The 12542-nt window shown below is 41.7% G+C and overlaps 2 protein-coding genes across 2 annotated transcripts in view; one reads left to right on the top strand and one right to left on the bottom strand.

Annotated features, from left to right (window-relative positions):
• ogna (osteoglycin, paralog a) overlaps window positions 1–2610 on the bottom strand; it is a gene marked incomplete at both ends in the record, with an annotated part of 29955 nt that extends 27345 nt beyond the window's left edge. Inside the window, one exon of the mRNA XM_080727318.1 lies at window positions 2473–2610. Within this exon, the coding sequence (XP_080583444.1) occupies window positions 2473–2610 (138 nt within the window). The remainder of the gene's footprint in view (window positions 1–2472) is intronic.
• Window positions 1–12542, top strand: part of cenpp (centromere protein P) — a gene marked incomplete at both ends in the record, with an annotated part of 145405 nt that overhangs the window by 61927 nt on the left and 70936 nt on the right. The gene's annotated exons all lie outside the window — the stretch shown is intronic.

Genomic DNA, 12542 nt, shown 5'->3' with positions numbered 1-12542 from the left:
ACAGGGTTTCCTGCAGGAAAAAGTCTTGACCAGGGGGGGATCTCACGAAATTTTTTGATAATTAATTAATTAATTAGAGTAATTAATTCACTTAATTTTTAATATTAATTCTTATTTTTGCCCTATAAAAAACACATGAATGTGCCCATGATGACGGAAAACACAACTACATGCTATCATCCACATTTATTCAACATTGAATAACTTATATTGCCGGTTCGCCACCAAAGGGTTAAAAAAATAGTGTGCACGCTGGTGTACGAATTCGTGCACAGATGATGCACTATGCATGTACACGCTTTTCACAGCTTTCAAACAAAAAAAATCGCTTGGAAATCCGTTCAGGCATTCAGGAGATACCAGCCCTTATGTTTTCTTCAAATGTAAACAAACATGGCTGCCATGTTTGAAAGATAGGGTTGGTATGGGGGTTAAACATGCAATTTCGCGATCGCGATCATGCCTAGTACATTGTTGGAGGTCCAAAAAGTTTTTTTGAAAAAAATTTTTTTTTGAAAAAAAATACCCTTGGGGGGGCGGGGGGGTTTTCTGGCCAGGCGGGGCGCCTGGCCTGTAAAGTGCTGCAGGAAACCCTGGTTCATACAATAAAACTAGTACATCTTTATGGTATAGTTAGTAACAATATATTAACTAGTACTGTAGTAAAGATGGGACGATATGAAAATGTCATATAACGATTATTGTGACCAAAGAAGTCGCGATTTACGATATCGCGATAATCAAAATATCTCCAACATCCATTATCCTGGGGCAGAACATTTGCCAACAAATAGCAGATCTACAAGCTCACAACGCGTCGCAATGCGCTGCGTTGTGAACTTGGCAAAGAGATTTGGTAGAGAGTGAAAAAAAAACGATATCAAATGTGTTTATTATAAGAATGTTTACCAATAGAGGGTTTAAATGGTACCGGATATGCAGCTCGGCAAATAAAAGGTGAATTGATCCCAGTGCATGATGGAGGACGATTTCACAATCTCCGAGTGTTTTTTTATCACAGTAAACGATAATATCTCTTATCGTCCCATCCCAGGTGGTCTTTCTACCCTTCCATTGGTTCCTCGTTCAGACTCGCAGCCCAAATTCAGCCGAAATCTGATTTCGTATCCATATTGGAGTCGGATTGGTTTTATGCCGTCTGAACAAGAAAGGAATACAGTACGATTCAAATCTCATTTGCAGCAATGAGTTTCCATGTTTGTTTTCTTTCTTTTTTTCCTGCTCAGACTTGATCAAATCAAATCAGATTTGGGGTGCCAGTGTGAACATTAGACGTGGGTGTTGACAGGCAGTACTGCCTAGCCTGGCATGGCCAGACTACTGCTCACTTCCTAGATATTAGTCTGGAATCTCTATATGGAACCTGCATTTCCAAGGGACGGATTCAAAAAATGCATTTGGTGATTAAGCCACCCCATATTTGCATACTGGGCCCCGATTGGTCCCTCACAACTTTGGAGGGAATTAAATCCAATCACGACTGAGCGATACCAGACCAAATCTGCTCAGATCATTTTTCATTTGTTTATTTTTTATTTTATTTATTTTTTTGCTGCAGGAACCGAATAGAACATGTCACATTTGTTCTTTTCTGTCACCCTTACTTTGAATCCTGACTGTCCTCAAGCTCACATAATGCTCTTCATCAGGGACAGCTCAGATGTATTGAATTTGATAAGAAGCAGGGTGACGGGATTGCAGACAAAACACATCAGTGCTTCTTTAGCGCTACAGTGCTCCTTTAGCGCTACTTTTATTTCACGAACCACCAACTGTACATACCAGGGGTCTTCAACGTTCTCAGGCAAAGGACCCCTTAGTCGAGAGAGAGATGAAGCAGGGACCCCCACAAACTGTTCAGATTCCATATAGTTTCATCGTTTGACAGCACAATCAGTGTATTTTGGATTCATGTCAATTTGTGTTTTCAGATATTTAACCACTTGAACCATCAATACTTAATAAACTTTACTTTTCACTCTGTACTTAGTCTGCTCTTTTCCCCCTCTACACTAAACCCCTTTGCCTAAAATAGCCAATCTACAAGCTCACAACGCCTCGCAGCACGAGGCGTTGTGAGCTTGTAGATCTGCTATTTTTGGTTAAAGTTGTCAGGGGAAAAAAAGTTTCTATCACACAAAGATTTGGAGGACCCCCTGTAGTAACTCTAAGGACCCTGACCCCCTGTTGAAGACCCCTGGTATATACGATTATAAGTCCCCCATTTTCAGCCGTTTTTATTATATTTTGACACTTGCTTTGGCAATGCAAACGCATGTTTTATTATGCCATTACAACAGCTCCTTTGAATCTAAAAATCTAATTGAACCTATAAGGCTGCTGTCATAGATCATGTTCAGTGACTATTCTATCAATCACTTTTTTTCCGATTAACCCGAGAGACGTGTCATTTAATAAATAAAAAAGGATTATGCTGAGTTGCAGTTTCACCTTGATCCAAACAACGATGGAGATGAGACACATGGACTGCATTACGGCTGTAGCCAAGCAGAATTCCTGCTGTTTGTCTGTGCCCAGAAAGACAGCCAGGGCCTGTTTGGAGTTGGCATGAGCGCCGCTGCTCATCATGCTGACTCTGAACAGTCAGCTTAACCCATTTAGGCATGGAATTATTCTACACAAATGTGTGCAAATCTTTGAATATACAGTATGTATATAGGGGTGGGGTCCCTGATAAATAATATTTTGAGATGGGGTTGAGATTAGCCTCGCGTAGCCAGGCTTTACTCATCTGCGAAGAGAAAAGCCTGGTGACAATATAAGGCAGAAAGCGTTCAACTTCCGCCGTGTGAGCTTCCCCGGAAGTGAGCTTCCCCGGTTTTCCCCTAGCGTAACTTCCGTTAAACGCAGCACTTCCGCTAGAAATCTTGAAACCAACCGGAAGGCATATTGTCTACAGGGTGGGTTGAGATACCTGCCAAATACCTGTACACATAATTCTATAAGGGTCCTTGACAAGAAGAAGTGCGAGTACCACTGACATAAGCTGCGTCTCAAGGCCTTAACACATATGGTGCCAACCCCGAGTTTCCCGAGTTTGGGCCTTTTTTGAAGAAAAAGATTTTTTCTTTTTTTTTTAATTTTTTTTTTCAAAAATGTTTTTTGGATCTCCAGACATGTGTTAGGCATGATCGCGATCGCGAAATTGCATGTTTAACCCCCATACCAACCCATTCTTTCAAACATGGCAGCCATGTTTGTTTACATCTGAAGAAAACATAATGGCTGATAAATCATGAATGCCTGAACGGATTTCCAAGCGGATTTTTTTGTTTGAAAGCTGTGAACAGTGGGCACACACGTGGTGCATCATCTAAGCATGGGCGTGCACGATCCGTGCACTATAAATTACATGGAAGTCTATGGAGACCATGGCATCGTGGGACATTGAAGAGAAAAAATCATGGCACCAAAAAAGTTAAATTAGATCGTATTTCCTAGTTCCTGTTTCCTTGCTTTTATCAAAATACCTTGTAACATACAAGGAAATAGGAATGAAGCGGAAACTGATCGGAAGGATTTAGAAGACATTTATTGAATCAGGTCAATATATTCAAAGACTTGTTCAAATTGTCATGCTTTTTCAAAAATAGCAGATCTGCAAGCTCGCAGCCATGAGCTTGTAGATCTTCTATTTTTCTATATTTTATGTAATGATGCGTTCCCGGTCCAAACAGCTTAATGCTAAATATCACTGGTACAAATTCAAGTGTTTTGGACATGAAAGTGAAACCTCAACCTAGTTACTGTTCAGTTTTATGCTTCACCCTTCATCGTAGGGCAAGATGTGTGTGTGTTTGCACACACACGCGCGCGCATGCAAACTACCGTACACACATACTGTACTCTGTCCGTTTGCCATGTGAATGTTGACTCTTATAAACTTACCTTTGGCTGCTTTGGTCACTTGGCTCGGCTGTTTTGGACCGTGAGGTGTGTGTGTGTGTGTGTGTTTGTGTGTGTGTCTGTGCGCGTGTCTGCACGTGTGTGTGTGTGTGTGTGAGCGTGCCTGCGTATTTTACAGCTGTGAGTGTGTTGACCAACATGGTCCAAAGCTTTGATTAGTTGCACTATACAGGTCATTAATAAAATAATAAAATAAATGTTTTAACGAGAAGGTGCTTTTAATCAGCGAACAGTGGAATGAGGAGGCGATGCTGTTATTGAAACCACACACACACACACACACACACACACACACACACACACACACACACACACACACACACACACACACACACACACACTCTCTCTCCAATCCAATCCAATCCAATCCACTTTATTTATATAGCACATTTTACAACCAAGGTTTACAAAGTGCTGCACAAAAAAATTATAAGCAAAATACACTGTATGAAAACACTCTAAAAACACAGAAGAACAACAAATTCACACAAGATCAAAAACCAACAGTGAAACAAAACATAGACCACAGAAACTCTCAAGCAGAATTAAAAGCCAATTAAAAAGATGCCACTTAAGGCAAAAAGACTATATGGTGGGAGCCGGTTTTACACACACAGACACACACACACACACACACACACACACACACACACACACAACACACACACACAGATATACACACACACACACACACACACACACACACACACACACACACACACACACACACACACACACACACACACACACACACCCACACCCACACCCACACCCACACACACACACACACAGGTTTGTGTCCAAGTAGTAGGAGACTTGGCCCAACAACTGGAGAAGTCATTTACACTAGAACTCATAAATCACAACCTCCCTTTCTATAGGAGGAGACAGAGAGAGAGACAGACAGAAAGACAGACATACTGTAGAAGAGCTAGGGAGAGAGAGACAGACAGACAGAGAGAAAGTGACAAAGTGATACACAGAGAGAGAGAGGAGGTGTATTTGATCGGAAGTGAAGCGAGGAAAACGTATAATGGAGGAGAATAGGTGTGTGTATTTGTGTGTATGCATGTATGCTGTGTGTATGTGTGCGTGTACGTGTGTGTATGTGTGTGTGAGAGAGAGAGAGAGAGACGTGGCAGAGAGAGAGTTGGCCAACCATTAGATCTGTTCCATATGTTTCCTGACAGAGGAGGGGGAGACCCCTCCGCCTTTCTGTCTGTCTGTCTGTCTGTCTGTCTCTCTGTCTGTCTGTCCGCCGTCCTACAGAGACAAACACTGTCTGTCTGTCTGTCTGTCCGTCTGTTCTACAGGGACAAACTGTCGTCTGCCTGCCTGTCTGTTTGTCTGTCTGCCTGTCTGTCGGTCCGTCCGTCCGTCCGTCCATCCGTCCGTCCACCCGCCCTAAAAGAGATAAACAATGTGTGAGTTCTCTCTCACCAGTAGAATATTTGTGTTGATATGAAATTTAAACCCTAGTGATTGACCTCTGACCTTTAAAAACACTAAAGTGGTTCCTGCTGTGTGTGTGTGTGCGCGTGTATGCGTGTGTTTGTGCAGTCTCAGACTACAGTAAGATTGCTTAATAGATTACACAGGTGGATTAAAATTTGAATGTAGCTAGTTTACATTTAGAATGCAGCTCGCTTACAGTTACACCCATGATGAAAGTGAATAAAACGAACATTGTTCAGATTCCAAACAGAATAGAATACAGATCACATTGTGTTATCATCACACAGAAATGTGTTTGTTGACCACAAATAAACTACAATACAGTTACAGCTACTATCTACTATGGCTAAACCTAATACAACTACATTAGTGTACTAGTAAGACGCCTCAGGGCGACAAGCGACCTCTTTCTAAAGGGCGATGTTGCACCACAGGGATGTGGACATCAGGGATCTCCATATATGGGCATAAAAGGGATTTGTTCCCCTTGCATCACAGGGATCTCCATATCTCCTATATGGGCATAAAAGGGATTTGTTCCCCCTGGCATCACAGGGATCTCTCTAACAGGGCATCATTAATATTGATGACATCAGGGAACTCCATATATGGGCATAAAAGGGATTCTGTTAGTGTGACATCACAGTGAAGCCAGAGTGTGACGTCAGAGTGGCAAACCCATTCTGTTAGAGTGGCTCCCCTGACATCACAGTGACATCAGAGCATGATGTCAGAGCGGCAAACCCATAGACCATAAAAATGTGTACACGTCTATACGCAGTAAACTGCGACCTTCGGTCTCAACAAGGAAAACTAAATTATCCCTGGTATACTGTACATATGCTGCACACCTACAGTACCATGGACCATACTGTTTTTTATATTTATTGTGTTGCTATTATTAACCATCATTTATAGAGAGTAGGTTCACATGTTCATAACATGCATGATGTTTTCATGACAAAATCCACACTGCATTTTGCGAGAATGTCTTCCTTCTCCAGCGGTGCGACGGGTGCTGCCGACGTGTTTCGGCACCGCTTCAGGGCTACTGCAGTAGCCGTATGACAATACAGTATATTGGCAGCTGTTACTTGCAATTGCAGAGTCTTTTTCTGTCATTCTTGACTAGATATTTGGTGCCCCCCAGAGCTTGGTGCCAGGGCTGCAGCCCCTAAAGCCTGTGCCAAATGGACCCATAAGGGTCCATTTGGTTCCATTTGTTACTCTCTCAGAGTTACAGACCTGTAAGGGTCCATTTGGAACTCAGCCCTATGCCATTAAAACATAATTAAAAATCAAAATCTCCTTGGTGGATCAGGCAGATTCTGCTTTTAATTCAGTCGTCTTCTGAACATTGAAAAGGTTAATACAGCGAAACTGTTTGGAGCTGAAGCAAGTACTTTGTATTCACTCAGCATGCCTTAAAAGTTAAGTACAGTTACAGTGGGTAAGAGCGCACTCTGTCGGTTCTACTGCAACACTACTGCTACACACACAAAGAAAACACAAAAGACGGTGAAACAACTATAGAGGGTGACTAGATATTGTATGATTAAAACAAGTGTGTGTGTGTGTGTGTGTGTGTGTGTGTGTGTGTGTGTGTGTGTGTGTGTGTGTGTGTGTGTGTGTGTGTGTGTGTGTGTGTGTGTGTGTGTGTGTGTGTGTGTGTGTGTGTGTGTGTGTGTGTGTGTACGTACAAATGTTAAACTATATACTATAGTATATAAGCTATGCTGTACTCTAACAGTAATTGCTATAGCTGTCTCTCTTTAATGAACAGAAAATACCTCCTATGAAAAATAGGTTTATTAGCGTAGCCACTGTTCCTTTAACTTAGAACTTGTGAACTATGCTCAAAACCATACTTTTTAGAACATTCACGCCTTTCCTTTTTTGTGCAAAGCAATAATCTCTTCTCTGAACTTTTCTGGCCATTCCTAGGACTCAAATGTTGTCTGCTTAGATCTTGGTGTCATCACTGTCGGGCAGAAACCTTGTATCCCCAAGTTTCAAATGTGTATGTTATTTTGTAAATTAAAGCCCTGCTTCATCATACAAGACTGCTGCACAAAACTAGTGAAAACAGCAGATCTAGCAGATCACAACGCCTCGTTGTGTGCTTGTAGCTCGGCTATTTTCACTATTTTCAATAATTTTTAAAATGATAAACGTTTTTGGACATAAGGTTTCCACCCGACAGCGATTATATTTTCTGTATCTCTCTCCTGATTGGATAAAATTGACTTGAAAATGACTTGAAAATGTTGGGTCTACTAAAGAGCTGGAGAGACGAGTTCAGACTTAGGTTCTCTAGAGTGTTTGTTCAGTAACAGGGTCTTGTTGCTGAACAAACACTCTACCCTGCAAGCCAAATGACGTCATGATGACATTACGATAACGTCCTCTGGTGACGTTCAGAACTAGGCCAAAACACAGCCCATATGGGGATGATCTTGACGTCATTACCAGGACGTCATATGGACATACAGATTATTGTTATTGTTTGTAATGTTTTAGTTGAAATATGAGGTTATATTCTGGGACATACTGTATCTGACTAGTTATGATATTTATCTGGCCTCGATCGGACCCTCTCGGATTAATCCAGGGCATCCGTTTTTGTGGGCAGGATTTGTGTTGGTTGAAATCAGGTGATATTCTAGGCCAGATCTGACTAGTCATGGTTTGACTTGATCTGGCCCCAATCGAGACGTCACTGATTGGTCCGTGCTTGCTGGGTAGAGAACCTAAGTCTGACCTCACTGCCGCTAGAGGCCACTATCCCCATGTGTTATTTTTTGGAGCTGTGTGGAACACAAGCTCCCTATACGTGGCCGTGTGTGTGGCCGTCCGTCTGTGTCTGTATGTAGCCTAAAGTTTGGCACGCTACTCCTCCCACAGTTTTTGCACCACACACTCGCGCCATATGTCAAATCGACCGGCTTACTCAGGAATCGTGTAACTTGCTAAGAGAAAGGTTCTATAGTTTAATTGATATTAATTTATTAGTGAATTAATTTTCCCCATTGACTTATAATGGGAATCGCAAAAACTCACATTCAATTATTTTTCTCTCGCAAACCATAGGGGCTACAGTTTCAAGACTTGGAGAGGAGGTTCATAATGATTTCAAGGATTAAATAAAAAATAATAGTGTCATTTGGCCTCATGGGGAGGCTCTCTCCATTCCGACATGTCGCCACTCCGAAATGGACTTCTTATTGTCGGAGTGGCGACACTCCCCATGGGCCTAAGGTTTAGGGTAGGGGTAGAGATAGGGTTAGTGTCGGAATGGAGACATGTCGGAGTGGAGACATGTCGGAGTGGAGAGATGCACCCGGCCTCATGGTGGCGCTATAACAGCCCAGTTTACGTTTTGGCCTGTAACTGTTGAACCGTAGGTCGGAAAATTAAAATTATTTTTTCCCTGGATTCCTTGGGTCAAGACGCATCTCCCGATATAGGCCACGCCCATTTGCGCCAGGATAGATTTTCCGCCATCTTGAATTTTCTCCAAAACACACTTTTTGCTCCTTTTCCTACATATTTTCTTCAAATGTCTTAAAAACCGGTACACATGATCTATGAGGTGGGTAAACCACCGCTCAGTGTCTGTCTGTCTGTATGTAGCCTCTGGTGTAGCCTGAGTACCCTGGGTGACCAGAGAGGTGCTGTTGAGTCTAGCCTGCCCTGAGCATCAACTGCAATACACACACACACACACACACACACACACACACACACACACACACACACACACACACACACACACACACACACACAGCTCCACTTCGAACAGAGGTTCGATTTTTTTTCTCATTGAAAATATCATAGGGTCTCAATTGCATTGTGGCATATAGAACTGTGTTCCAAAAATAAACAACATTTTGTTCAGATTGGCAGGCTATTTGGAACACATTTCTTAAATTCAAAAATGTTCAACAGAAAACAAAATACTGTGACCCAGCGGAGGGACGTCCGGACTTCGATAGCCTATATATCGATACTGTAATGATTACCATCAGAATATCGAGCTTAATTAATTTACACATATTTTACCCAAATTAATCACTTACTCTATGGCGGATGGATAGTTAATTTGTACACACATATTTGCATGATGTCAGAGCCCATCCACACGTCTAAAAGCACACACAGGGAGTCGTTAATGTGTGTTTCGTTCAACTTGTGTTTGTGTAATAAGTAGCTGATAGAGGAGATTGGACAAAATGTAACTTTATGTTTTTACAATGCATAATATTCCATTTATTTTTTGTTGCCGTCGGAAAAAGAAACCCTGTATCTCCACACTTTTTATGTTGTTTAATTTAAGCCATACTTCATCATATACTGTAAGAGTGTCACAAAAGTTGTGAAAATAACAGATCAACAAGCTCACAATGCGTCGCATCGCGTTTTTTCATACATTGATGTCCTATTTTAGCTTGTAGATCTGCTATTTTAGCTATTTGTGAGAGTATTTTAGGTGAAAATAAAGAAATAATTTATTTTGTGTTAAAATGTTCACCTATAATAATGACATGCCCAAAATAGGGGAGGGCAGGCCAAGAGCTTGTGACTAAATAATAACAATACACTTTATCCATTGGAACCAATTCCCCCAGAACCCAGGGCTAGCATTGAAGCAAAAGGACACGGTGGCCAAAGCTGGAACTGCAGGCGGGGTGGACAATACACGCACGAGCAAAAGAGCGCACCGCTGGGGTCTGCTATGGGGTTCAATGGACGTAATTACGTCTTGACGTAATTACGTCTCGACATAAGTAAAATTGGCAAACTTTTGTTTGCCAATTTCCCCCACAATGCTAACCTGACTGCGCCAGATGGTGGCAGTAGTGCGGCCGGACGAATCAGTGGCAGCTACGGGCGGGCTCTAGCCAATAGAGTCTGATTGCAGACCACGTGGAAACCCAGGAGGCGGATTCTGGGTGTAACGTCATGCAGACAGGCCAATATGAGTGGTTGGAGTTGGCACTCCCAGACTGTGATAGATCGGGTCTGCCCGAGCGATCCCAGATGATGGTAAGCAGAGCGGTATGCAGCCAGGCATACGCACTGCTGCCATCATCTGGCGCAGTCAGGTTACCACAATGCACCTCCTGGATTCTGCTTCTTCCGGGTGCTTCAACACGCCAGTGAGCAACTTGCATTGAAATGAATAGCTATCCGCTCTCTATTATATATACGTTACAGTTAGTTTGAAAAACCAGTTAGATTGGGAAATGAGCGCTTGTTTTAGTTCACCTGGAAGTGGAAGAAGCCCATGTCTCAGTGGTAGAGCATTTGACTGCATTGGTCCCACGTGTCATTGTTCCTCCATTGTTCCCATTAGTCCCATGCTGGTGAATGCTAACCTGGTGAATGCTACTATGCCTAAACCTAACCTCAGTAAAACTATGCCTAAACCTAACCCTAATCCTAACCTCAGTAAAACTATGCCTAAACCTAACCCTAATCCTAACCCTAACCTCAGTAAAACTATATGCCTAAACCTAACCCTAATCATAACCCTAACCTCAGTAAAACTATGCCTAAACCTAACCCTAATCCTAACCCTAACCTCAGATTCTTAGTTCCCCGAAGGAGCGGTTGCTCCACCTTGTGCCCAAAAACGAGCGCTCCTGTTCTCAATCTAACTGAATCTCAAACGAACTGTGACATATACTGTATACTCTATGATTGGAACACATTTACTTTTGTTTCCTCCTCCATTTTCTGAAAAGTAACCGTCTTGGACATACAAGTTTTCCATGCCACAAACATTGATATACTGTAGTGTTCTATGATAGCCATTAGCCAAGCATCCAGCCAAGTCAGGGTGGGAGGCAGTTTGAGCTTTATTGAATAAATATAGCACCATGTCAGCTGATTACTATACACTAGTAGTACTGTGTGTGGTGACTCATGTCATGTCATGTCATGTCATGTCATGTCATGTCATGTCATGTCATGTCATGTCATGTCATGTCAAGTCATCTCATAACTTTTAGTTGATCTAGGATTGCTTCTACTGCCTCCATCTGTTGAACACTAAGATAAAGAAACACATTTCCAGGTGTTTGCGGGTGAGAGCAGAACTTTCTAGAACCACAGAATTATACAATTATTTAAAAAAAAAGATACAAAAACAAACAAAAGAACCCCACAGAAATACAAAACATAATGCTGTAGCATCCAGCTTGCAAAAAGAAAAAACACATTTCATACTTTGAGACAGAGTCATGCAGTGAGATATAGTATATATATATATATAGATTGTACAACAATTTTCAAGTGATTATACTGGAATCAATAATGCCTGTGTGACACGTATCAGCTGTTCCACCATACATGCAGGATTAAATGCAGGTCGGAATGTCGTTTGATTCAATGTCGGAATGTGAAAATGTATAATAAAAATACAGATAAATTATGCAACAAAAAAGGAAAGCATTATTCATATAAAATAAAAGGATCAAACAAATTCTCTGTATAGTTTTATTTTCAATTATTTTCTGTTGCAGCCTGTTCAGTCTGATGCTGTCTATTCTAAGTAACACTTTATGAAAGATCACCCTTGGGATCAGTTCTATTCTATAGCCTGTTATAGTTATATACTTCTTTGCATGATAGTCTCGCACCAAAAATTGCTGAACTACAAGCTCTACAAGCGGATCTTGTAGAGCTCGGTGGGAGACACTGGCAACCAAGGCTTATTCTGTTCCATTTTGTCTTATGTGTACCACTTATGTCTACCACTCGGGGGTGCTGTTGGATGGGTTGTGTTGTGGCTGGATGAGTATTGATTATAATTGAAACTGAATAGGCTGAGTGATGTAGTGAGCTTGTTTTTGGCGTAAAGCCGCATGTAACACAAACTATGTAGAAAAGTTATTTTGAAAGTCTAGTGGTTCCCCAAGATTCATCCCTTTCTGTCATGATGACTCTTCCACGATGGTAGCGTCTTTAAAGCACCAATTAAACGTTGGTAGAGGTTTTGGTTGTGCACTTATATGAACAAAGTGGATAGGTATATAATTATAAAATTGCAAGACCCAAAACAGCATGTTCAGAATCCACTTTGTTTCACTGTGCAGTGTGCCCATAGTGACCACACACCCCAAACCTGTATCAAA

Source organism: Nannobrachium achirus (assembly GCF_963921795.1).
Source record: "Nannobrachium achirus genome assembly, chromosome: 6".
Lineage (NCBI taxonomy): Eukaryota > Metazoa > Chordata > Actinopteri > Myctophiformes > Myctophidae > Nannobrachium > Nannobrachium achirus.
Note: the sequence above shows the minus strand (reverse complement) of the source record. Positions and strands in the feature narration are given on the sequence as shown.